Source organism: Epinephelus moara, chromosome 4, assembly GCF_006386435.1.
Source record: "Epinephelus moara isolate mb chromosome 4, YSFRI_EMoa_1.0, whole genome shotgun sequence".
NCBI classification, from domain to species: domain Eukaryota; kingdom Metazoa; phylum Chordata; class Actinopteri; order Perciformes; family Serranidae; genus Epinephelus; species Epinephelus moara.
Window position 1 is genome coordinate 41391980 of NC_065509.1, and position 27832 is coordinate 41419811.

The window sequence follows — 27832 nt, forward strand, 5'->3', positions numbered from 1 at the left end:
CCTCTGTAGAAATTAAGCCCATTACTTCCTCTTATTAAAATCTCGCCGCACTTTGACCCCAGCGCCCCATTGGCTGCCTGCAGGGCCCCGTACTCCCTCCTAGCCAATCGATACCGGCTGCCTCCCTGCAAAGAGCCCGAGTAATTGGAGAGCGGCGGCTGGCAGCGCGAACCCTGACCCCCCCCCACCCCCACGCATTACACCGCCCATATGAAGACAGATTGCCTGATTTAGTGTAAACATATGCTGCAATTCCAGGCATCAGTGCCACTTTCTCCATCGTAATTTGTATTGATTTTTCTCTCTCTCTCTTTTTTCTGTGCGGCCGTCGTTTTCTCCTGCTGTCTGATGTTTTTTATAAATCAGAAAAGGAGGAGAGGAAGATAATTCAGAGGTGAGAGGAGGGGGATTCTTTATATATTTAATCAAGTATTTATCGCTCTCCCTCTCCGTTTGGTTTTTTCCTTTCTCTCCTCACTGTGAAAGTGATCAAACGGTTGGTTGGCGTCCTGCTGATCGGAGCGCTCTGTTATTAGGCGACTAAGTGACTGAGGAGAGGAAGAGGGGGAGAGACGGGAGAAGAAAGGGGAGGCGGGTTACATGTTAAACTAATTTCTTGACGGCAGATTTGCAGCATCAGAGGAGACGAGGAGACGCAGCGAGCGGTGGGTCAGAGCTGTGAATATTTACACATTTATGAGCAGAGACGTTCACATCCACCCGCTACAAAAACACTAAAACTGTGTGTGAAAACCGGAATATTAATGATCGAAAAGGTCCTGCTTGATTAATAACTTTCAAATAATCAGAATAGCTGGTTTTAAAAGGAACTTTAACAGTCAAATAAAAGACAGTGTCACATATATAAAATATACTTCTACATACAGTAAAATGAAACCAGAAGGCAATATAAAATAATACGATGAGAAGACAATAAAAGGGGATAATACGAGTAGAAACTCAGTATATATATAAAACTGTACAGACAGCAGAGGACTTACTACAGAAGAATGCAGTAGCACAGGCAGAATTGTGGGTGTCCTTATAGTGTTAGTACCAGTAGCAGGCCAGGAGCTTATACATACTGAGATCATCAGTTTGACTTCCCCCAGCGTAGCCCCCCACCACCACCCAGACACCATTTTAATTTTGAAACATTATCATTTTGCTGTTTGTTTATTCAGTGTCCCAGATTTTCTGCTTTTCTCTGTTCTGTATCTCAGTAAACTGAATCTTTTTAAGGTTTCGGCAGCTGGTTTAAATAAAACAAGACATTTGAAGATGTCAACTTGGACTCTGGGAAACTGTAGAAGGCATCTGCCACTATTTTCTGATATTTTATAAAATAAATAATTCAATCAATTAATCAATAAAAGAACTTGCATTCGCATTTTTTATTTATCTGGATTTTTTGTATTCTATTCATGTAGTTTATAACATGGAGGTCTAAATGTGTCTGTGAGTAGTATAACACTACTGGAGTTAGCCAAATAAATACCCATTATGTGTAATGTTTCATTTGTAGAAAATAAACTCTCCAGAGATTTCTAAAAACCCCAAATTCCCAGAAGAAATTCAGAGTACATGACCTCCAATCTTGGGGGAGTTTATATACTACACTTAAACCATTACACATACTGGGTATTTAGTTGGCTTATTCCAGTAGTGTTAGAATATCTATTAAAAATTTAAGACCTCCATTTTGGGAATTGAATATAGTTGAATGGCAAACTGGATAAATAAAATACTAAAAAATCCAAATAAATATACTTTTTTTTTTTTACAGATGCATTAATTTATTGTTTAGTACATACAATATCTGAAAATAGTGACAACTACCCTCTACAGTTTCCCTGAGTCCAAACTGGTGTCTTCAAATGTCTCATTTTGTCCAATCAAGGGTCAAAAACCCAAAGAAATTCAATTTGTGAAAGTTTAAAACAGAGAAAAGGAGAAAATTCAAGAAATCAGAGCAGCTAATGTTGTGGCCCTGTTATTGGTACTAACACTAGAAGTGCACCCACTGTTCTCTCTGTACTACTGCATTCTTCTGTAGTGAATCCTCTGTTGTCTGTATGGTTTTATAAATACTGGATTTTTACTTGCATTATTTGCTTTTACTGTCTTCTGAATGTATTATTGTGGACACTGAGGTCATGTACTCTGAATTTCTTCCGGGAATTTGTGGATTTTAGTAAACTTGGGGGATCTTGACTGCTATATCGTAGTCAAAAGGACTTGCTTGAGATTCTTGAAGACGTTTCACCTCTCATCCAAGAGGCTTCTCCAGTTCTAATGGACTGGTTAAGGCTAAGGGTTCACACCCAAACACCAACACACCCACGCAGGGTTTAAAGCCTGCGACTCTGTACCAGTCAGTCAGAACTGAAGAAGCCTCTTGGATGAGAGGTGAAACATCTTTAAGAAAGTCAAGCAAGTCCTTTTGACTACGTTATAGCCCTAAAGATTACCATGACCCGGATGACTAAGAATCGTTACCAATAATCTTGGGGGACTGAATATTCTATGGCTCTAAGAAGTGCAAAAACTACAGATGGCAGTAGTAGAAGTCATAGTAGTAGTAGTAGTAGTAGTAGTAGTAGTAGTAGTAGTTATAGTCATAACATTTCTTTTAGATAGTGAGCAGTTGCTGCCACCACCTACAGTGTTTTTCAACATAAACAACAGTAATAGTAGTACTTGCAGCAATAAACAAAGTGAATAAGTTAGTATTAATTACTCACTACTCTGCCTCATGTTTGTATTCTGATCTAACTGTTCTTTCAAATCAAAAGCAGGTAAAATATTTTCACACAGACCCAAAGCTCTGGCTACCTTCCCCAAAGTCTCTGCTGTCCAAACTCATTAACAAAATGCCTCACTGACCAACCACAGCACCTGCCCAACAGCCTGTTGCCATGGTAACACCTGGACTCTCTCACACACAAACTCAAACAGCCCACCTTGAAGGTGTCAGATGTCAAATCAGGGTCATACCAACAACGCCATCAGAGTGACATGAGACAGACCTGAAACCAACAACCTCAACATATGTCTGAACCCTGAACCCAGATACCCTGAAATCCAGAACCCTGCACCTTCCTGATGCTGAGGGTGAAGGGTAACATTGGGCTGTAGGGTGATAAGATGTTTGGTTCTTTGAGTAACATGTTTACTATGATGTACTACTATAGAGCATACAGAAAAATACTAATGTTAACAGTGTTTACTTTGTCTTTTCGTCAAGAAATGAACTTTCTTTACTAATCTACTTTGTGCTGAAACAGATATCATCAAAAGAAAAAAATCTTCCAACTTCATTCCTCACTGAAGCTAATTTGTCCAGCTTCTTTATCTTCAAGACACATTGCATTATGGGACAACAGTTTTTGCCAGTGGTTTCAAATCAAGCAAAAAAGGGTGTCCCGCAAGGATCAATTCTAGGTCCTCTGTTATTTATATACATAAATATTTTTATTTTCCAACTTCAACAGTCCATTGGCAGTGACCCTCTTTGCTCAGTTTGTATTCCAGCTTTGGTGATTCACAGTGTTCCCCAGTTTTACTGATTAACTTGCTGCAATAATATCATCATAACAAATAAAAATGACGATGAGTTTAACATTATAGTGTAGAATATAGTGGAGTGCTCTGTCTTTTTTCTTTACTTTGTCTTTCTGTGTCATAAATTTTGTCTCTGTCAAACTAAACTCCAGGTGAGGCTCACCTGTTCTGTATCTAACTGACAGAGAATGAGAGATGAAGTCAGGGTGAACCTTCCTCTTCCTCTTTCTGTTCAGTCTGTGATAATTCCTGTGTTGGTGCTGCAGATGCCGGCTGATAACAGATCAGAGGATCAGAGGTCTGGAGGGAGGGAGGATGCTGGATTACTGGAACATCTCTGCAGGCTCATTACCCCGCTCACATCAGCTCCCACAATTCCACAGGCCTCCATGCTTCAGAGGAGCATGTATACATCCACTAAGCCTCTGTTTACATCCTCCTCCTCACAACTGTTTACATTTATTTATCGCTCGCTATTTTTCATTTGCTGGTTCTCACCGCCGTCGGGCCTCTCTGAGTGGGAATCTGTTTTTCTACGCGGCTGCTTTGTACATATTTACCAGCCGGAGATGAAATATGCACTTTGGGGGGGATCCCTCCTCACCTTTACCTTTTTTGTTTTGTGGTGATGGCCTTGTCGAAGGCGCAGTCATGTCCCCGATGAGCTGCCGATAGACTTTATCAGCAGCAGCTCTGCGTGGCTTCCTTCTGTATTACACTTATCATTTCAAATAGACTCCATATATTCCATATGAAACAGGCGGCTGAGTGGCGAATCCCCCGACACGTCTCCATCCCACAGCAACATGTGTTGCAATTTCCCATCTCCCCCGGCTGTATGATTGATGCAGGTCAGAGCGGCGTTTGGCCTCGCTGCCCGCAGATCGCCACTGCTGATCATTCCTCACTTCCTTGAGGGTGGGGGGGTCTGACAGACAGCTCAACATGCTGAGCCTTAAGTGGACGGGCTGATTTGTTTTGCTGCTTGTCAAGTGGCCAACTGGCGTCAGCTGGGGCCGAGGAGGGGGGGGTGCAAGGCTGTTGACAAGCAGCCATAACACCCTGTATGCATCCTTTCACCGGCTTATTGATCTGCTGTTTTATTCCTCTGACTTTCAATTCATCACTCAGTCATCAGAGAGGACGCCGACACAAACAACAACATCAGGGGACGCTACGTTTGGTTTGTTAACTATAGATTTATCTTTATGTTGACCATGAACATGAAATTTAAAGAAACAATCTGATGTAATTCTATATTTTTCTTCTTGTCAACAAACCTAATGTTCAGAGGTGCCCAGGTAGCTCACCTGGTAGAGAGTGAGCGCAGTGTACTAACGCCTGATGTATGATAGGGCAATCGACACTTTTGAAAAGACTCTTTTGACAGAAAAGTGTCAGAGAAAATTGTGGAGAATTCTTCTATGTCTCAGACACAGTCATATTTTGTCGTGTTATATGATTGGGCCGTCACACTGAGCCTGTCTGACACGTCCACTGGAGTTTTGTGTGTCCCAGTGTCAGCAACACAGGGTCGGATCCAGTTGACCAGATCATCAAAACAGTTGGCAGACATCTGGAAAAAAAAGTGCATCTCCTCGTCCATGTCCAGCATTTGTTGGACCAAAACATATTCACCCTGTAGCTCCTTTGTTTGGTCCAATTAACACACTGACCACCTCTAATGTTTTCTCATAGAAGTAAGTTTAAAATCTCTCCCTCTTCAATAAACTTCATTCAAATCCCTTCATTATCAAAATGCAAAAGGACGAGTAGTTCAAATATGGACACAAAAGAAACAGTATATGCACCGGTTGGGATGATATAATGCAACTAAACAAGCTGGACGGAGGGTAGTGTTTTGTTTTGTTTTTACCATCGAGACAACTAAGACCTTTTGTCGAAGCATAAATTGAAAACATCGTGTGGCTCCTTAATTCCTGTTGAGTGACACTTATCAAACGTGGCAAGAGCCCTGCCATAAATCAGGGTGTGTGCTTACTGAAGCGCCTCGAGTTTGACTGCAACCCTTTGCTGCATGTCATCCCCTCTTTCTCCCCACTTTCCTGTCACTTGTTGCCTGTATTATCCAATAAAAGAAAAGGCCAAATACACAGACTTTATCATTTTTTGCTAGACAAACTTTTCTGTTTGGGAAAACCTCAATTTGTCTTAATGACTCCTGAAACTAGATGCCTTCCCTCAGTCCGTTCATAGTTGGTTTGGGGCTTTTTCGAAGAAGAAAAAGAAGAAGAAAAACAGAGGATATCAGCTGATTTATGATTTAATATTAAATATGAGTGAGCTGTAATAATTCAGCTCACAGCTTCTAATGATATCCGGACAGTCAGTGTCTCCTCGTGGTGACAGATGAAGACAAATGAAGTGATGTGAGAGCAGGACCAAGAGATTTTCGTGAACACATGATCAGACTCGTCCCTGCTGACAGCTGCTAGGTATTTTCAGAACTGCAGGTAACCTCGTCTCGTTCTCCCTCCTCTACGATTGTCGTGGGAGTGACACGGCCTCTCTCCGTGGAGCATCTATAACCCGGATGAACATCTCGCCGCCTGTCGTTCTGGTGGCTCCCGGGACCGGAGCGACAGAAGAACACCCACTCCCCTTCTGCTTCCTCCTCCGAGAGCCACCGCTGACGCAACAACCTCAGTGATTAGAGCGAACATCCGCCCAGATCCAGCATGTTAATCAGTGAATAATTACCTCCTCCTGATTAGAGCTGAGCGAGAAGGAGAGTGCCTCAAAGAAATAGGCCCCCCACCTGAGAAGTTATTATTTTCTGGAGTCGCGGCCGAAAATGCCCCTGCAGAAACAGCCAATTACCCGACATTAGTTCCCCACAAGTCCCCGTCCTCCTAAGTGGAGCGGTGCCGCTGTGCTCTTTGATATATGAAATGTGGTGCGTCTCTGCTGAGAGTCGGAGGAATTCCCCCGGCGGAGAACACACTTCTGCTGTCTATTAAAAGACGAGACAAGAGATCAAAGACGAGGAGAAGAAGGAACCACTCGAGTTGTTTCATTACAGTGTGTGATAAGAGACGCCGCCGACGCCTCATTACATCACACGTCAGGTTCAAGACGTTTAACCACCTCGCAGTTTAACTCTCTGAGCGTCAGCTGGGCCGAGGTCAACACAGGTCAGGCCTGAACATAACTAATGAGCGGACTGAACTCTGAGTCGCCACTTTCTACTGAATACCTGACTTCTTGTCATGTGTTTCTGGTTCCTGCCTGTTCAGTGTCTTATCTTTTATAAATACTTATTACTGATGTTTCTTTATCAATACACTTTATATACAATTTATGAGAAATAAATTATTCATTCCTCTGACCTGTTACAGTCCAGCTCACATGCTTCTTTTTAGCGTCTTGGCCTGTTGCAGGTTGTTTGCATTTTAAGAAAAACTAGAAATTCTAAGGTTCGTTTCATTCCATTGTCACTTTTAAACTGGAACTTAGCTGTAACAGTGTTAAAGGGACAGGTCACACTAAAATAAACAATACATATTTTTCCTCTTACCTGTCATGCTTTTCATGGTTTGAGTTGCAGAGTGTGAGAGTAAAGCAAGACAAGAATAAGAATAAACATAAGAAATATGTACAGTTACATGCGTGCATGAGTAGATGTACTCTTCCTTCTGTGCAGTGATACAGTCGGCACCACAAACCGTTTGCCATCTAGTTTTAGCATATTGGAGAGAACGCAGACATCTTTACAGCCAATATCTCCAACACTCTGCAACTCACATCCAAACTATCTAGGTTCATAAATAGCTCTACAGGTAAGAGGACAAATATGCACTTTTTATTTCTGGGTGAACGGTCTTTAACAAAACCAGTGTTTTATACAACTCACAGACAGAAGAAGCTTGGGAGAAGCAACCATGCGGCTGTCTTGTTGAGTTTTGATGTGTGGACAGTTAAATCATCTCACAACCAGAAACCATGGATTACCGAAATCATCCAGAAACATTGACAATTATGAAACAGCAGCCAACAATGTAAGATGTCGCAAAAAGGACTAAGTTACAGTGCACCTGATGGGATCACATTTCACTGGAGTTATACCTTGTATGATTCCATGTGACAAATAAATGATTGACTGATTGATTACTATTATTTACAGTTATTTTTCTTCTAGAGTAGACTATCGTAGAACTTTATAGTCCACCAGATATAACTGAGATGACAAAACATGACAAAAATGTCTAAAATACACTATAATACACGTTTAAAAAAATACTCGCTAAAACGAAGCATAAAACTTTAAAATACAAAATATAAATCTGAGTAGCAATATCTGTAGCTCAGGTTTTTAAAGATTTGTGTTTAAAATGCTGATTGTAGTTGAAATAAAAGACTTTTATAGTCATATTACTGACTCTCTATGGCGCCACCTTGAGTCTTATAATGAGGAGATGAAAGATGACAGCTGACTCCGATGCAAAAAAAAACAAACTAGAATTTGACATGACTCAAAAATAAGGCAGTATAAGAACAGAGCTCTTTTTTGTGAAGCTGTAAAAACAGTTTATCGTTCATAAAGTATCAGCTCTCCTCTATTGAAAATAAATGTTATTTTAAGTTTAATTAAAGCACTAATAATGAACCAATTTCATCATAATTTGTCATAATTCAGAACTATTTGCTAGACTGATTTAAATGAATACAAATGGAGGATATAAGATCACACACACCTGTTTTATTTGTTTGTTTGCTTGTTTTTATTATCTTTATTACTGTTGTTGCTGTTGAACCCAGACTTCATCGCACCCCTCCACCTCTGAAAACAAACCTCCGTCCCTCACACCGTCTTTAAGGGCCGGGGCTTCAGAGCTGCCTGTCAATCACAGTTTAAAGTTCATGAAATTTCTATGAGCATCGATTGCAGCAGAGGCGGGTGGAGGAGGAGGAGGAGGACGAGGTGGATGAGGAGGAGGTGTGGGGTGAGGTGGGGGTGTTAGTGACTCCATTGATTGATCAAGTGTCTTGCTCTGAGTTCCTCTCCTCACTTCGCCCTCCTCTGCTGCAAAACACTTTGACACGCTGCGAGGCGTTTGTGTGAAACTGAAGCTGCAGCAGAAATAACACAGGTGTGACTGTGGGTTTAAAAACAGGTGCGAGGTTTTAAATCATCAATCGTCTTCACAAAGTTTCTTTAAAACGACAGACAGATGTGAGCTTTCAACACAAACATCACGAGAGGAAAGAAGGTTTTGACTCGGCTGACATAATTATTATAAAGTTACATATGGATCAGATTCGGCCTCGTCAGGACCACGTTATATTGCTGATGAAGAATTATGTATGTATGTATCATATCTATTAACATTATAATTTTTATTTTCCTAAACATTTTGCTGTTACTTGTTTTTTTTTGCCCACTCACCCACCTCTGTACATACTCTTGTTCAATGCATGTGTGTGTAGGCGCATGCTTGTGAGTTGGGGAATCAGTTAATATGCTAATGGAAGGTCTACACTGGTGGCCAAAGGGAGGCTTAGCTAAAAAGCCATGACTGCGTGACCCCCAAATGTGTATATGTGTACTGTGCTGTGTGGTGCTATTTTTGTTGTATATGTTATTTGTCCTTATTTTTTTTTAAAGAAAAAGAAGAGAAAAAAGTGAAAGTTTAACAATGACACGGGACTGAAGAGAAACACAAATGTTATTTTTTTTATCAGTTTAATGTGATCCTACTGTTTTCTTGCTTAAAAATAGTCCAAATTATCTTTATTATTTTTAATTTTCTAATTTTATGCTTCAATCAGCTGCTTCAACAAACAGTACACGGTGTCGTTCCACACACACGACAGAAATACATACTCTGCTTTAAATAATAATTACTGTGCATGGTTTTACCGTTTAAAAAAAAAGAAAAAAAGTTCAATGAGCTCATTAAAAACTCTTAAAATTGCATCTGCTCCTTCTCTGACATGAAAAAAGTTTAAAATGTACTTTGAAATAAACAAAAAAAAATGCAAAACTGCAATTAAAATCCCTCAAAACAACAGTGTAACTTCACCTGGTCAAAGTTAGTCGACACCTGTTCAGAGGAATTTCTTTTTTGTGGCCTGTGCTCATATAAAATCATTCAATATCCCTCAAATACTTAAATTATGACCACAACTTATTTTGGGGGTCTAAAACACAACTCTGCATTTAACAGAGAGTAATGCCTGGTGTGTAAATTAACAGTAGAATTCAAAATGAATTTGACTAAAATCAATGAAAAATGAATTCTATTGTGGCTATTTTTCATTGATTTTAGTCATTTTGAGTCTTCCTGTAGTAATTTTTCATCTTTTTTTCGTCATTTTTTGCAGCCATTTTCAGTCTCTTTGTGGTCTTTTATGTCTCCTTATGGTTGTTCTGCAACTTTTTTTGGTCGTTTCAAGTCTCTCTGTGGTCATTGTAGATCTTCCTGTGGTCATTTTTAGTCTCTGTGATGGTTTTGTGGTAGTTGCAAGTCCCTTTTTGGTAATCATGTATCTTTTTGCAGTTGTTTTTCATCTTTTTGTGGTAATTTTGCATCTTCCTGTGGTCATTTGAAGTCTCTGTACGGTGATTTTGCATCGTTTTCTGATCATTTTTGCCACTTTATGTTGGTTTTGTGGTAGTTCGTAGTCTCTTTTTGATCGTTGTTCATCTTTCTGTGGTCTTTTTTCATCTTTTTGCGGTTGTTTTTAGTCTCTTTGTGGTCATTGTGCATCTTTCTGTGGTCTTTTTGGTTTCCTTATAGTTCTTTTGCAACTTTTTCTGGTCATATTTTAGTCTCTTTACGATGGCTTTGTGGTAGTTTTTGGTCTCTTTTTGGTGGTTGTGCATCTTTTTGTGGTCTTTTTTTTATCTCTACTTACTCATTTTGCATCTTTTTGCGGTTGTTTTTAGTACTTTGAAACAGAGCAACAGTGTAACTTCACCTGGTCAAAGTTGGCCAATACCTGTTCAGAAGAATTTCCTTTTTGTGGCTTGTGCTCATATAAAATCATTCAATATCCCGCGTATGCTTAAATTATGATCACAACTAATTTTCTCATCTGGGGTCTACAACGCAACTCTGCATTTAATGGACAATAACGTCTGGTGAATTAATGAGGTCATTTCCAAGCATGAATTACTAATAGAAGAGAAGTAAATGAGTGAATTTAGCAAACATTTGACTTATTTGAGTGAATTGTTTCTTTAAATATCCACCACATCTCTAAATCCACCACAAGAATGAGCTCTTTCCTGTTTTAAAGCCAAACTGAAACAAACTGAAACGTGAGGTTTTTCAGGCTGAAACGTTTTGAACCCAATAAAGCAGTGAAACATTCTCAGCTTGAGAGGAACCATAAAAGAATGAACGATGATGAGTGTTTCTTTGTTTCCCCTCTCCGTCTCTCTCTGTCTGTAGGTATAGAAGCTGATCCTGAGACAGTTACAGATAATTGCCTCCATGTGTTACCGTGACAGTAATTAAACAATAAAAATTCAGAAGTCAATTAGTGAACGCTGCTTCACATGAGAGAGGGCGGGAGGAGAGAGGGGGGAGAGACAAAGAGGGAGAGTGTGAGGAGATAAAGAGGTGGAGGGGGAGAGAAGTTCTCCTGCACAAAACTTTACAGCGCTTCACATTCGAGGTTTAACTTTCGGCTCTCAGTTACATGTTCACAAGACCTTTAGCAGACCTTTATGGAACAATCTGCTAATGCCTTCCATGTGTGTGTGTGTGTGTGTGTGTGTGTGTGTCGGGGGGGAAGAACAAAACGTACAAAGTGCTTCATTGTATTTCCTGATAGGCGCTGCAGCTCGGAGGAAACAGAGCGTCGAGGCCGAGCACAAACTTTAAAGTTAAAAAAAATAAATGTGTCGAGACTTTAAATTTAAAGCTGTGATTCTTGGCAATAATAAAATGCACATAATTAACAGTTACATTTTTTATTCAGTGTAATAAATGAATGCTTTAGATTCTCTAATATGAAACTATATACATAAACAGCCATGGACGGATTAACATGGCAGCAAGAGGCCAGGACTGAAGGAGACACAGAATCGTGTCATTTTGAATTCTATTGAGGATATTTTTCATTGATTTTCATCATTTTGCATCTTTCTCTCGTGATTTTTCATCTTTTTGTTTTTCTCTTCTTGGACTTTTTGCATCTTTTTGTGGTGGATTTAAGTCTATGTGGTCGTTATGCATTTTTTTGTGGTCTTTTTTAGTCTCGTCATGCTTGTTTTGCATCTTTTTGCCATTGTTTTTTGTCTCTTTGTGGCTATTTTTCATCTTTTTGTGGCCTTATTTAGTCTCTTCATGCTCATTTTGTTGCTGTTTTTAGTCTCTTTTCAGTCGTCCTGCATCTTTTTGTGATCATTTTAAATCTTTTAATGGTCGTTTTGCATCTTTTAGCAGTGATTTTTAGTCTCTTCGGTCGTTGGGCATGTTTTAGTGGTCTCTTTTAGTCTCGTCATACTTTTTTGCATCTTTTTGTGTTCGTTTGTAGTCTCTTTGTGGTCATTGTGCATCTCTGTGGTTGTTCTTGATCTCTTTTCAGTTGTTTTGCATCTTTCTGTGGTTGTATTATGTCTCTTTATGATAGTTTTAGAGCATTTGGCAGTAAGTTTTAGTCTCTTTGTGGTCATTTCGCGTCTTTTTTTCTGTCATTTTAAGTCTCAATCCAGTTCCATTTCTTTATTGGCATGCCAGTTTCAAAACATTTTTTTTTTTTTTTGCAAAAGCATTAAAGTACGAAATGAACAAATATTTAGAAAACATTAGTAATATTAGAGGTAGCACAACACTGATAAAATACAGTAAACAACGACAATAACACAAAACCATCTGAATGTATGTGTTTATGTGTCTGTGTGTGTGTTAATAAAGTATTAAGTCAAGATGCTGTGTCAATTATTTGTCATGTGTCCCTCAGTTTGTGACCTGCAGTCACATATCCTGCAGGTCAATATGCTGAATGTCAGTTATCTTTGAGGTTTGGGATTAATATATTAAATTTCTCAAAGCACTGCATGTTTTGTGGCAGTTTTGTGTCCCTTTAGTGTCCGATTAGGTTATTTGGGAAAAAATTAATGATAGTAGTGAGCACTCTCAGGTCCGACCTAGAGTTGTGTTCTTCCAAATAACCTCAATGGACCTTAGAAGGCAGCGAACACTGAGTATGAGATCTGACTGTCCTCTACAGCACACCGACCTACAGCCACACAAAGAGCCCTGAGGGGACGAGTGATGTGAACACCAGCAACACCCTTTTACTGTCCAATGTGGTTAGAAGGTCTTTTCAGGTACATCCTGTCCATAAGGTGTGCACAATAATCACGTGGGTTTAAAGAAAAAAAAGCACAAAATTAGAATTATTATTCAGACTTTTCTAAAAAAAATTGTTCAGTTTTACATTTTTGCCTTAAAACTTACTGAAATTACTCATCTGAGAAAATTTCTTTGACTAAACTACATTTTATAAACGCGTTATCTTTCAGAAAAGGTCAAAATATTGCTTTGTGAAGACGCTACCAGTAAATTAAGGTCAGGAACACCTGTGCTAGTAGACAAGATTGTGATGACCCTGATGTTTGACCTCTGACCTCTCAGTGGAGGGAGCGAGGATGAATAAAATTTTAATTTAATGTCCACAAGACATAAAAACTAAATCCACTGTAGTTCTTTTAGCAAAACAATTAGGCGTTTAAGTGGAGCAGAATTTATTTGTAGAGCTTCTTAATCTCAGTGACAGTCCCAGAGGGAGCTGAACACCCACACTGCAGCACTACCAACAAAAACCAACACGAAGAGGAGCGAGGAAGGATAAAGGCTAAATCATCTGTTTTTATGTATGACCGTGGAACGATGGCACGCAGTCTTACAGAATAATAATTTGTGTAAACAGAATTAAAAAAGACAGAATAACAGCTCAGGTCAGGAATGTTTACACCAGCCACTCAGAGAACAGACTCTATTTAGGTGTTGGCTCATAAACTGACCTCTGAACTCCATCACAGCTCCATCTGTATTTTTTAGAATATTTCCTCGCTGCAGCCAAAAGAGCTCATTATCTCTGTCGTATTCTTTCTGTCCGACCTCCCTCCTCTCCGTGTTGGAACTGTGCGTGTGTACTGTAGCTACATGTGCATCCATTAACATGTTTGACATCCACAATCCTCGGAGGCGTCATTTAAAACCAGAGGTGGAAAGTACATTTACTCAACAGTTTAAAAACAGCTTCGAGGTGGACGCTAATTACTTCTTTCTCCTTTCCTCCACAAACTGATCTGAGAGCAACTAAATCCCCCAAAAATGCAGAGACGAGGTTTTAATGCAGCAGTCAATCTAAACCATTGTCTTCTATTGAATAATAAAGGACAAAACACAGCAAGTGTCAGAGAGGGAGACTTTTAGGTTTATGTCCCTCATATTATTACCTGGTATTTGTAATTCCAAATATCTCACAGCCATGGACAGACTGTGGGACAATGAGACCTGGACACAGTTTGTGTTTTCTTGAGTGCCTTTCTGTGGTTGTTCTGCATCAGATTTTGGTAGTTTTCCATTTGATTTGCATCTTTCTGGTCATTCTGCATCATTTCTAGTCATTCTTAGTCTCGCTGGGGTCGTTTTACATCATTTTTAATCATTTATTGTCTCTCTGTAGTCGTTTTGCATTAGTTTTAGTTTAGTTGGATTATTTTTTTAAGGTCGTTTTGCATTTGTTTTTTGTCATATTGCATGGTCGTATTGCATCTTTTTAAGGTTGCTTTGAATCATTTTTATTTGTTTTTTTGTTATCTCTGTGGTCATTTTACATCTTGTTGTAGTCGTTTTGCATTCGTTTTAATCATTGTGGTCATTTTTCGTCTCTTTATGGCAGACCTGTGACTCTTTGTGGTCGTTTTGCTTGCCAGCAGGGGTCAGATGTTTTGACTTATTGCCTCTTCAGATTAGTTATTTGTGTGCTTATTTTGTCCCTTGGTTTAGCTATTTATCATTTAGTTATTTACAAATCATGTTCTGGATTTTTTGGCGGCACAGTGGGGCAGTGGTTAGCGTTGTCACCTCACAGCAAGAGGGTTCCAGGTTCGAACCCCGGGATGGGGAGCCCTTCTGTGTGTTTGCATGTTCTCCCTGTGTCAGCGTGGGTTTCCTCCAGGTGCTCCAGCTTCCTCCCACACTCCAAAGACATGCAGGTTAATTGGTGACTCTAAATTGTCCGTAGGTGTGAATGTGAGTGTGAATGGTTGTCTGTCTCTATGTGTCAGCCCTGTGATAGTCTGGCGACCTGTCCAGGGTGTCAGCTGGGATAGGCTCCAGGGCTCCATGATGCTCAATATCGGGTGGAAAGGCCGACACCAGCAGAGTGGAGGCAGATTAATGGTCATAGTGTCACTGTCACATATGGCTGCAATGTTCAGCCGTCCACATACTTTTGGCCATATGGTGTTTTTTGAACACTCATCTAACAGAGATGCAGCAGATATGATATGATATCATCCCTCTTTACCATCGCCTCACAGCCCAGCCACACCTCCTCTCTGGTGGGGGTTCAGGCATGTTGAGGCCTGCCAGAGCCCCCCGCCCCCCCCCCCCCCCTCCCCACAACCACCCCCANATGATATCATCCCTCTTTACCATCGCCTCACAGCCCAGCCACACCTCCTCTCTGGTGGGGGTTCAGGCATGTTGAGGCCTGCCAGAGCCCCCGCCCCCCACCCTCCCCTTACAGACACACACAGACACACACACACACACACACACTACACACACTACACACACACTACACACACACACACACACTACACATCAGTGCATCTTGAACACAAGCTGAAAGCTGAGCCTCCTTCAGGGGGAGCAGAACCATCACTGTGGGGTAAATGATGAAGAATTATGCTCCATATTCTTCACATTATTTATATTAAACTCATTGAACACACATGCAGCGCTGCAGAGGAAACAAACAGCTGACTGCACCAGTAAAAGTTTCACACAGATAAACTCCAGTGTGGCTCAGACTGGGAACAGAAACAGAGTCCACATCAATAATCTGCTGCAAACATGATCTCCATATTAGGAATCAATATTTTCCCTTCTGTCTGTTTTCTAAAGCAGGAACCATCGTCTTTCCTCCTCTTTCTCCTTCCCTCGTAAACGCTCTCTGCTTTCTTCTACTCCTTTATACTCACTCCCTTCTTCCTTCCTTCCTTCCTCCTCCTCCTCTTCACCCCACCACCTCCTTTCTTTTCTCCTGAATCTGACTTTATCATCTTAGTTTCTTTATTTTTATCTCTTTTCTCTGTCTCCATCTCTCCTCTTTTCTCCCCCCTCCATCTCCTCCTCCTCCTCTTCTTGTCATCTGAATCTCTGACTTCCATCATCTCAGTTTCTCCCTCCCCTCTCCTCCCCCCTTCCCTCCTTCCAGTACCCCCTCTCCTGTCCTCCTCCCCCCTGTTCTCCCTCTCCGGGGCTGCAGATCCCCTGGTGCAGCTGCAGGAGGAGGGGGGAGGTGTTCGGGGGATGGAGGGGGTTAAAATTAATGAGAGGAGCCTGGAGGTATTGACTTTCCTGGGAAAACACAGCTCTCTAAAAATCAGTGGCCGAGCGCCGCAATAACTCAGCACCCATCGATCCCACAACACCACCCCCCTCCTCACCCATCCTCCTCCCCCTCCTCACCCATCCTCCTCCCCCTCCTCACCCATCCTCCTCCTCCTCCCCCCCAGCAGGCTGCATTGATCCGTGCATTACAAGCTCTGAGGCCGGCGGTGTGGACCCAGCAGCACCGCCCAGCTCATTCAACACCAGCAGCTCTGCTGACGAGAAGGTGATGAAACCAGCACAACCACCAAACTACAAACTGGCACAACAAAAAGACTACAAAACTGGACAGCCACAAAACTACAGAATAAAAAATAACTACAAACCTGCAGAGCAGGAAAAGAAACCCCAACAAACATGCAGATCCAACAAGCTAAAAAAACTGCAGAACTACAATAGTATTTACAAACTACAGATCCACAGAAACCTATAAACTAGAATCCTACAGGGAAAAAAAACAAAACTGGAAAACTATGGAATTTAAAATAAGCAACAAACCTACATATATATATAAAAAAAAAATAACCCAACAAACTACAGAACCAAAGAAAAAATTACAAATCCACATACCTAAGAAACTACAAAAAAACTTCACTACAGAGCCACCAAACTAAAAAAAAAAAAAAAAAAAAAATACAAACCTGCAGTCAAGAATTTTAAAAAAGCTACAAACCAGTTTATAAAAAAACCAAACAAAAAAAAAACAAAAAACAACAGAACCAAAGAAAAACCTACAAACCTGTAGAACCAAGTAACTACAAAAAAACTACAGAACTACAGAAGTAATTAAAAACTACAAATGCACAGAAACCAATAAGTAGGCTACAATACACTATTATCCTTCAGAATAAAAAAAACTACAAAACTGGAAAATTACAAAACTACAGAATTTTTTTAAAAAGCTACAAACCTGCATATCAAAAAAAACAAACATCAAACTGCAAAATCAATGAAAAAATTACAAACCTACAGTCCCAAGAAACTACAAAAAACTACAGAACCAAGAAACTACAAAAAACTACAGAACCAAGAAACTACAAAAATATAAGCCTGCAGTCAAAAAAGACAAAACCGAAGAAAAAAACCAACAAACCTGCAGAACCAAGAAACTACAAAAAACTACAGAACTAATAAAAACTACAATAAACTACAAGCCTGCACAATCAAAAAAGCTACAAAACTGAAAAACCACAAACCTATAGAATTAAAAAAAAAAAGCTACAAACTGGAATATAAAAACAAAACAAACAAACACAAACATACAAAGTTGCTGAACCAAGAAATTACGAACGACTGAAACTGGAGAGCACAGAAAGAAAAAAATACAAAGCAATAGAATAAAAAACGGAGACTAAACAAAACTTGCTCAAACAAAAAGACAGAGAGAGAGAAAAAAAAAGAGTTCTCCCCCAAAAAGCAAATCTTGGAGAGCACAAATAAACTACAATAGTTGTAACTGGCCATTTAAGACTGTTTGGATGTTAATTTGTTTTTCAGAGACAGATTTTTCTAAATGTGGATGAATATAACCAACAGTGTGCATGGACAGACAGGAACCACTAGAGGGAAGACAGGAAGTGTGTTCATGGTATCAGAATGTGGTTCTACCTGAGCAGCAGCACTGTGTGCACTCGTACATCCATATAATGAGATTTAATGTGTCTCTGGTGCAGATCATTACAGACAGATGTGTCTCAGGTGCAGGCGGAGTCACTTTAACTCCTCTCTTCTCTCAGCCTTCTTGTCATTCTGCTGACGGTTTCTTGCCTTTGGCCAATTTTTCAGAGCGAAGCCGGCGGATCAAATCCTGAAGCTGCTTTAAGCTACAGAGAGGAAGAGAGCAGGGGATTCTGGGAAAACACTCGGATCTTACCGCTCGTCACTTCACCTTCAGCTGCACCTTCAGCCGCACCTCTGCAGGAGGAGATATTGCAACACAGCTGATGCTCACATCACGCCACCAAGACACAGAGCCTCCTGGAAAATATTGAAGGCCTACAACTTTCTCAAGGACCACAGGAACATCTTCAAGAACCTCAAAACTTACTTAAGGTCCTCTACAACCTCCTCAACAGCCACTGGAACAACCTCATTAAGACCATCTACACCAGCTTAAAACTCTTCCAGGTGCCTACAACCAACTTAAGAACCTCTGCAACCTGCTCAAGACCACAGGAACCTCCTCAAAACTCCTTTGGCTGAGAGAGAAGGAAAATGTCACAGCATGGTAAAACTAATTAATAAAGCTTATTAAAACAACCACAGAGGAATGATATTGTGTCACATTTATAGAAAATAAACAAATGTTTCCTGAGTCAAAAAAATTAAAAACAGCACCCCTGCCACTGAGAAACAACTGTGACGTGGCTTCAGTCACTCAGTACAGTCGTTAGGACATATAGAAGTGATAGGAACACTAAATGATTAGTGGTGTAGTTTAATCTGATCAAATATCAACAGGGCCCCGTTCGTCCCAATAGAAGTTGCTCAGTGGGGCATGTAGCCAAAATCGGACTGTTTCAGTCCACAGTATGGTATTACTCTGATGACCAGCGCTGCTTCCACATCATTGGGCCCATAGAGCAGGTGCACTAGAGACTTACAGCCCCGAGCAGGGCTGAACGGTGAGTGGCTTCCAGTTTAGCACTCTGCTAACTTGAATAGGGTAAAAACAATTAAAGCTTGCGGCTCCTTTAGACTTTCGAAATCGGACCAAATGGATCAAATCTTGATAGTGGAACAAGTCATTTTGTGGGAGTTTGTAACTGAAAAAAAAAACATGTATCCACTGAATTATAGACATTTCTTTCCCAGTTTTAGGCTACGGAAAAAGTCTTTTTGGGCCCAATAGCATCATGTGATGGACCCCGTAAGTCATAGTACCACTGTCTGGCCACTACGAAAATTGGCTTCAAGGCCTGGCACACTTCCTGGGGGCCTGGTAATGCTACATTAACAGAGAGTTGACTGCACAGCTGAAACCAAGCTGACAAAGTGTACGGTGAAAAAAGCACCACACTCACCAGCAACATTCAATGTCCAGCTGATCCGCTCCCACAAACTTATGATAGAAACAACATTTTCTTACACATTGTTTAAAAAAATTATGAAAATATGTTTCCACACATCTGAGGATAATAGCTGTTTTTGAATCAGCTGTTATATTGATAATTTTCTTTTTTCAGACACGTATTATTTACATTTGAAAGTATTTTGGCTCCAAAAGAAGCAGACTGAAATAATTCAAACTTCCATTTAGTCGATGTCCCCACAATGTCTCATGACGGGAGATACTTTGTGAACTTGGACCTTGAACCTCCATCATTACTGAATCACAACGCTGCAACTGGGCTCAAAATTTTGATTAAATCCTCTTTTCTCAGTGGTTAGGTTGAGGAGGTTTAAACTGTGATACGTCCGTCTATAGTATGTTCAGCTGATGCTCTCTGATCCAGACAGACCTGCTGAGACCAGGACACGTCTGAGATCACAGAGAGGACTGAACTCTGTCTGAGGCTGACACAGATTGTGGTTGTTTCATAAGAACACTCACCAATCTTTATATTTTCCTCTGTTTATAAAGGGTTTCTAATAAAACATTTGAATCTGTGTTGTCCTGTGTGCACAGAGTGGCAGTCTGGTTTCTCTTCGGCCTGATGAAGCAGTTATGTTTTTTTTCTGCTTCCAGCGAGTAAAAAACAAAACGAGTGTGAGTTTAAACTCCAGAAGGAAATGACATCAGCTTTCTCTTCTCCTCTTCAATTATCCACAGCTCGCCTGTTTAGTATTTAAAAGCTCGGCTCATTTCACATTCATGAACACAACACACTGCTGGCACAACGAGCGCGCTCTGGAAACGCACACCGACTACGCCGACTCTCGGGTTTAAAATATGGATGTGTAAATCAGATGAACTGGCGATGTGTGTGCACAATATGGCCGCCTCTCTGGCAGGATGAGCGGGAAGAAGACTTGGGAGAATTACAAGAAACTGTACGACATTATGATGCAGCCACCTGTCGGGGTTCAGCCTCACGATGCCTTCAGGGACGCACAGTTTTTGTTGTCTCCTATCAATCAAACTGAAGTCAGATGTTCACGTTTCTTCATTCGATTTGTGGAATGTGTCTGCTGACGCTCACATAACACCAAGTCTGAGATTTAAAGGACCAAACCGTAGTTTTTACAGTTTGCTACTGCAAATCTGAGTACTTCACTTCACTACTGACCATTTTACAGATCATGTTGTACTGTGTGTTTTTAATTATTATATCCTGCAGAGCTGCTCTAAGGTCATATCTACATTATTTAATTTTGTTACCGTCATTACAAAAACTAACAAATGATTTCATATTGTTACATCGAGATGCTTTTCCTTATACCACACCAACAATATGACATTTTAATAAAATTAAAACAAGATTTTTCTCTTATAAAAATATGAAATTATCATGAACAGCATCTCCAATCTGTGCTTTGATTTTTCTTTTATCATTTTATTCTTTATTTAATTTTCTAACCGCATTTTAAATTAATAAATAATTGTTATTTTCTATGAAAACTTACTGGCATGCAAAAGTTGCTGGCAACAGATTATGTTGGAAAGGTTACTTTTGAAATGTAATAGGTTACAGATTACTACAGGGTGTCTACAGTTACATTAAATGCTTCTTACGACTCGTTCAAGACACATTTTCACTACATTAAGGACAGATGTTTGGACAAATCATGTTTTACTTTTTAAAACAATACAGGTCAGTAGTATATATGTGGTCTTGTGCAGAGGTAAGAGTTATGTAGGAATATGGTTATTAGAGTGTATTAAGTCAATCTACATTTTACCAACAGGTAAGTGCAAACATGAAATAAAATAACAGTTTCGTAGTTTTTTAAAGACTAAATTTATTTTACCAAAATATTCCCACTGAGATTAAAAATCTCTTTTGCAAGGGAGTCCTGGCCAAGACATTGTGCAGGATGTCTGGAACTGTATCGTAAAAATAAAACATCTCTGGAAACGTCTGTTCACTGATGCTTTATTTTTCTGCTCTATGTGTCTTTGTACCATCTGATTATAGAGGAACACTTGGTTTTGTCCTTGTAATGGATCCTGTGTGATCTGGATTTAAACATGTCGGACTGGTCCTTTAAACTCCTGCAGGCCCCTGCAGCATGTTTCTGAGGAGAACACACTCTAATGGACACCAAGATAACAACAGGCTCTATTCACAACACACCTCGATATAAAAGCAAAGCTCGCAGCTCTTGTCAGTCGTATCTGTAAATGGAATCACAGATTAGCATTGCAAAAGGAGGCAGCGGCCGGACCGTCCATTGTAAGCGTCTCGTCTCGTCCCTCCTCTGCGTTGGGCCGCCGTCAGAGGAGGCGGCGCCTCCAACAAAGACCAGAGCGAAAGGAAGGAAGCGGTGATAAACTGGTGTTAAACAGAAAGCCGGAACACGCTCGCCTCTTTCACAGCCCGACGCAATGACATTTACTTATCGCACTAAACAGCCTTCCATCTGACCTTTCTGCTACTTTGAATGACATCTGGATATTCTGACGGAATAATCGGGACAGTAAAAGCACCGATTTAAGAGAGAGATAAGAAGTCTTTGGATGGTTTGACTCTGGACAGCAGACAATGAGTCTGAAGGACAAGCTGGAGAGAAGAGGAGGATTGACACACCGGGGGGAAAATGTTTACTTCACTTTCAGCGTGTAGAAAACTGTTTACAGTGAATAACAAACCTGATCCTGGTCGGTATAACCAGGCCTTCAGTCTAAAAACCTTAAACCTTCACGTTAAGCTCTTCTTCAAGCCCAGAGAACTTTGGTCCAACATTATAAACTGTTTTAAACATGTTGTTTGTTCACAGAACTTTACTTTAAATTCTCAAACCTAAAGTTTCAGTCTCTGCTGCATTTTGGGTAAATATGACTAAAACTATGCACAATGAGGAACATTTTCATCTGATACCATGATGCAGAGACAGAAAGAGAAAGATGTTTTTTGAAACGTAAATGCTGCTGAAGTGGAAATTTAAAGGGGATGGCGCCCAATAAACCCTTGAACATTCACTTCATAATATATCAGAGTAAGGACTTTATTTTGTCTTCTTACTCCAAAAACCTCTAAAAACATCCTCTTTAACAGGTAAAACTGTTCAGTTCTCACACTCTCCTTTAAAACAGGAGTGTGCCCAAAATTATCGAGCAAGGACGACAAATTCTCCCACACAACAGACTGTGTGAGTAAAGCCTGTGGACGTTTGTGACAGTAACAGCTAAAACATTAAGTTTTTGTCACAAATGTACAACTTTTCGCCCAAAACTATTCTTATCACACGTAGCTTTGTATAAGATATTCAAATCCTGACATGAAATCCAATAAACTTCCCAGTTTGATGGCAGAAAGATGAAGAGATTTGAGTGTTCTCCAGTCACAGGACGATCAGACATTGCTACAGTCACGTTATATGGTCTTTAGTTCTTACCGGTGTAGACGAAGCGTCCCGGCGCTCCTTTGCAGAACTGTTTGGATTTGTAGGACAGCGTGACCTCCACAACCCCGGGGATGTGACGAGGGGGAGTCTGGACCCGGATGGCGTGAGGGGTGATCAGCTGGAAGATGAGAAACACAGATACAGATACAATCTAGGTCAGGACACAGTTACAAGTGGAGAACAGGAAGTGTCAAAGCTGGCAGGCATTTCTTTGTACTTGTGTACACCAGGTAACACTTTTGTGCTCACTGTAATGAAACCTGCAGTTTATTCTGTAATGACACCTCAACTGCTTTCACTTCTTCAGCTGAACATTGGGGTTCAGCTTATTCCAGTGTTCACATACAAACACTTCTACAGGGTTCAAACTTGAAACTAAGATTTGCACCTCAGCATGTTGCCAGTGACACCTGAACACCTCATACGTTGCCTAAACTTCTGCTGACGCTCAAAGTGCTTTGAGTAATTGAATTAAACCGTGACTCCTGTTTAACAGTCGTTGCTCAAACCTGCACATTTAGGGACTCATGCTGATTTTGAAGTTGAAGCTCTAAATTATCAATATTGTGATGAAACCTGCAGCACGAGAGATTCTGTCTTTCTGGAACAAACTTTTTGTGGAAAACAGTCCGGTCGTCTTCCTCCAATCTGGGTCAGCGTGCAGTCTGCGTTCAGAGGGATTCTGGGCTTTGGAGTCCGTCTGCTCGCCGCCAGACGACGCTGATCAAAGTGAGGACCTCGTCAGCGGTGTGTGATGTGAAGCGAACAGCGTGTGGAGATATATATCTTCCCTCCTTCCCCCGCCAGGTGTTCTGCTCTTCTGGACCAGCTTCAATATTTCATGGCGCGCCGTATGCGCAGCTCCTCCTGCACCTCAACACGCACTAAATCTACATATTTTTGGGGGCATGCAGACCTGGCGGAGCTGTACAGATACAGATGCAGGTGTTTCTATGAATGTGTGTGTGTGTGTGTGTGTGTGTGTGTGGATGAATGTGTGTGTAGATGAAGAAGATGGAGAACATGATGTACAGTATGTGCAGCTGCTTTCAGTACACAGACTCTGTGCCAAATATTGTTTTTTCTATGAAATTGCTGCGTCTGTTTGGTTTCATCGGATAAATTAAATGCAAATATTGCAAAACAGATTTGACTTGTGATTCACAGTTAAAAATAATTCACTCTGAGCTCTTCCAGAGCCAAACATAACAGTCAGAAGTCAGTTAACATAAAGAGCAACATCAGGTTTCCAAAAGCATCTTATAACAAATAAAATGAAAGTCCCCTCACCTCGCTCCAGACCAGCATGGTGCCGAAGACAACCTGCAAGCCGTCGAAGAAGTTGTCCCCAATGAGGATGACGGTGGCCCCGCCAGTCGTCCAGCCCTCGCTCGGGCTGATTGCTTTGATGCAGGGCGTGGCTGCTTCGGATACACAGGCGACACAACAGCGTCATGAGTGATACAGTTAGAAACATGGCCAAGAAATAAAATCACTTTAAACTAAATCATCTCAGAAAACTCAAAATATGCAGATCACATGAGTTATTTCCAACATTAAAAGACTGATTAAATAACACTAAAACAGCTTGGTTCTGGTTAACATCTCGTTTTGGTTAAATTAGATGTTTCCACCATTTAAAGATTGTGTGAAAACATCTAGACGTTTTCACACCATTTTCACATGTTCATCCCACAAAGTGAAAAGCTAACAACTCAATAGAAACACTGGTTCAAGTTTGGTTTAGCAGATGCTAACATAGGTTAGCTAATAGTTCAACAGCTACCACAGTTTGTTTGTGGATAGCTAATGGTTTGGTATAGCAGCCAAAACAGTTTGCTAGTGGTATATCACCATTTCAGTTTTAGCTAGACAATTTGTTAGAGATTAGCTAACAGAAGGTTTGAAGAGAAAAAAAACTGTTTAATTTTTCATCCAAAAAGGCTTGTTTTTAGCAAAAAGTTGACTTTAATCAACTCAACACATTTTTAGAGATTGCTCAAAGTCAAGGTTAGCAGCTACAACAGATTCAGGCTACCTTACCATTTAGTTTAGCAGTAGAACAGTTGGTGCATGTTAGCAGCTCAACAATCTGCTGGGTTTAGCTCACAGCTTCAGGTTTAGCTAACGATTTAGTTAAACAGCTTAAGCAGTTTGTTTCAGGGCAGCTAACGTTTAAATTAGTAACAGTTTGGTTGAGATTTAGCGAACAGTTTAGTTTCACAGCTAAAACTGTTTTAGAGTAGCTAATGTTTCAGAACAGTTTGGTTCTAGCAAACTAACAGTTTATGCTAACAGCTAGAACAGTTTGGTTCAGAGGAACTAACGTTAGGTTTGGCTCAGGTTTAGCTAACGTGTAGTTTAAGAGCTAAAGCTGTTTCAGAGTAGCTAACGTTACAGTTAGAACAGTTTGTTTGTCGTAAACTAACAGTTTACTTCTACAGCTAAAGCAGTGACTAACGTTTCAGTTAGGCTATATTCAAGTTTAGTTTAACAGCTATAGCTGTTTCCATGTAGCTAAAGTTACAGTTAGTTTACCAGAAACAAATTGTTAGCAGTGACTAACGTTTCAGTTAGGATATGTGCATGTTTAGCTGTGGTCATCCCTATGTTCCCAGGGTTCTATGTTTCCCGGGTTCTATGTTCCCCACTTAACCCTGCAAAAAAGCTTCTATGTTCCCCGCTTACACAAAAAGGGTTCTATGTTTCCCGCTTGGTTGAGCGGGCAACATAGAACCCGGGAAACATAGAACCTTTTTTGTGTAAGCGGGGAACATAGAACCTTTTTTGCAGGGTTAAGTGGGGAACATAGAACCCGGGAAACATAGAACCCTGGGAACATAGATACGCTCCCAACGGTTTGGTTACAGCTACAGTTTCAGAAAAGCTAATGTTTCAGTTAGAGCAGTTTGGTTCTGCTAAGCTAACAGTGTAGTTTTAAAACAGTTTGTTTCAGACTGAGAAACGTTTCAGTTGGGTCTGGTTCAGGAATAGTTGGTTTAGTTTAACAGCTAAAACTATTTCAGAGTAGCTAACGTGACAGAACAGTTTGGTTTCTATTTATTGAATGAAAATCTTCCCTGCCTCGTAGAAATCTTGTTGTAATGAGTCAGGGTCTTAATTCAGACCACCAGCTTTATTTTCAAACTATTTCCTGTTTCCACTTGTGTCTCTGCAATTTGTTGCTGGAGAAATTCACAATTTTTGTATCAAACCTTGTACTTTAAAAGGAAAAGTCATATTTTGAAGATGGAAAGAAGAGTTACCTAAAAGATTTTACAAACTACAAAAGTGGGCTATACTTTTACCAGCTTATGTGATTATTTGCATAGTGTTTTTGTTGTTGGGACAGTGTTAAGCGCAAAGTTTAGGAATGAGGGAGGCATTGTTATCACAGTGTCAGAACTGACTAACTGTTTTACAAGTGTTTACACCTCTGTATATTAAAAAAAATACATCATTATGCATACATTTACTACACTCCTGTTTAGACTTTGATCATTTATCTGCAATTACTATCCAATTTATATGACTTTGTTTTACATCTTAATTGTTTTATCTCTTATATTACCCCATACTATTTCATGTTTAGGTCCTCATTTTGTTTCTGCATGATTTTATTTCCTTTTTATACAAATTTAATTAGTATTGTAAGAGGAGTCCTGAGACTTAAGATTTCCATTACCAACAACTTCTTCTCTATAACTGTTGTGCATATGATAAATAAAGAACTTGAACTAGAGAAATCATCCAGCCTGCTGAGGTGTCCTTGAGCAAATCCCTTCCTTGACCTCTGACCTCTAACCACCCTGTTGACCCCTCATAACTCAATGTTAGATTTTCAGAATAAAACAACAAATCTTTAACAAAACTGCAGCTAATTACTGAATTCACAGAGAGCTTTCAGTCAGATTTCTGATCCACCAGCAGCCTGCTCATCCACTACTAATACATGCAAAATGATTGGTTTTTCCAATACCACAGAGATCAATAAGGGGCTCCACATAAACAGTGTCTCCGTGATGACTAGACTGTTGTTGAGTCGAGTCAGACAGGCGGACGGACTCAGAGCTGCGAGGAAACAAGACGAGGCTCCGCACGTTTACAACCTTTTCCCGGACCGAGAGTCGTTTTATTGGGAGGATGATTTGATATTCCAGTCAGAGCTCTGAGTTTCCTTTTGTTTACTATGTGATCTAATCTATAAAGCTGCGTTCAGAGACTCTATTAAACATTACAGTTACTATTTTACCACTATTAGTGGAGTAATGTTCTTCTACTACAAGTTACTGGCAGTACAAGCTCATGGAGGCTATGTATAAATATGGATTAAACACTCTTAAACATAATCTTTTTATTCATTATTTTGTTGGTTCTTTATGGCTTCAAGAGTACGAAGGCCCTGATGTGTCCACAGACATTTTCTGCTGTGCACCAGATGGTACCTGCCATTTTCTGGAACTAGTTAGTAGTTTCTGGAGAGCACCGAAAATGTGCACCAGTGACCAGATATTTCCTACTGAGCAGGAAAAGTTTCCTGTCCACACAAAATAGTTTTTATGGAGCATCAGTTTGAGTGACATTTTGCAGATGAAGGCCACTGGGGCCCTGACACTTTGGGCCCCTGGGCCTTTCTCCAGTAGGCCAGTTCAGTAATCCATCCATGGTTGTAGGTTTAGATCTTTCTAATCTTGGAATAACAGGTGATGAAGTAGTGAAGTGTGAAGACTGTTTTTGGCATCCTGGCCTTTGAAAGCTTTATATTCTTAATGTTATTGTGACTGACAAGAACTCGTTCAGTCACCTCAAAGTTGAAAGACCAAACTGATATTTAAAGAGAAGGATCCTTGTTGCCCCCTCTGGTTCCAGTATCAACTTTCTGAAAGTCACTCAGAGTTTCAAGATGAAAGAAAAGAAAACCCCGAACCCTGCAGCAGCAGCAGCAGCAGCAGAGGGTCGAGGCTTTTCCCGCCCCGAGGAGTCGATTGTCATCTCCTTATTAATTTCCCCCTTTTGTCACAGCAGTAAACAAACAGTCCGATGGGTCTGAGGGGGGGGGTGGCGGTGGTGTTGGTGGTGGTGTTGGTGGAAATGAATGGAGCACAAAGGCGAGGAGCAGGCGGTGGAAAGTTTTATCGAGGACGCGGGGGGGTTGA

General features: G+C 40.4%; 1 protein-coding gene across 3 annotated transcripts in view; it reads right to left on the minus strand.

The window, feature by feature from the left end:
* The window catches only part of LOC126389245 (transcription factor COE3-like), a 203947-nt gene that overhangs the window by 50323 nt on the left and 125792 nt on the right, over positions 1-27832 (minus strand). For 2 of the 3 annotated variants that reach the window (XM_050042822.1, XM_050042821.1), the window contains exons 9-10: positions 23967-24100; positions 22668-22794 (exon numbers count right to left, since the gene is read on the minus strand). In XM_050042822.1, coding sequence (XP_049898779.1) covers positions 22668-22794; positions 23967-24100 — 261 coding nt within the window. The remainder of the gene's footprint in view (positions 1-22667; positions 22795-23966; positions 24101-27832) is intronic. The other variant, XM_050042824.1, reaches the window with a different exon arrangement.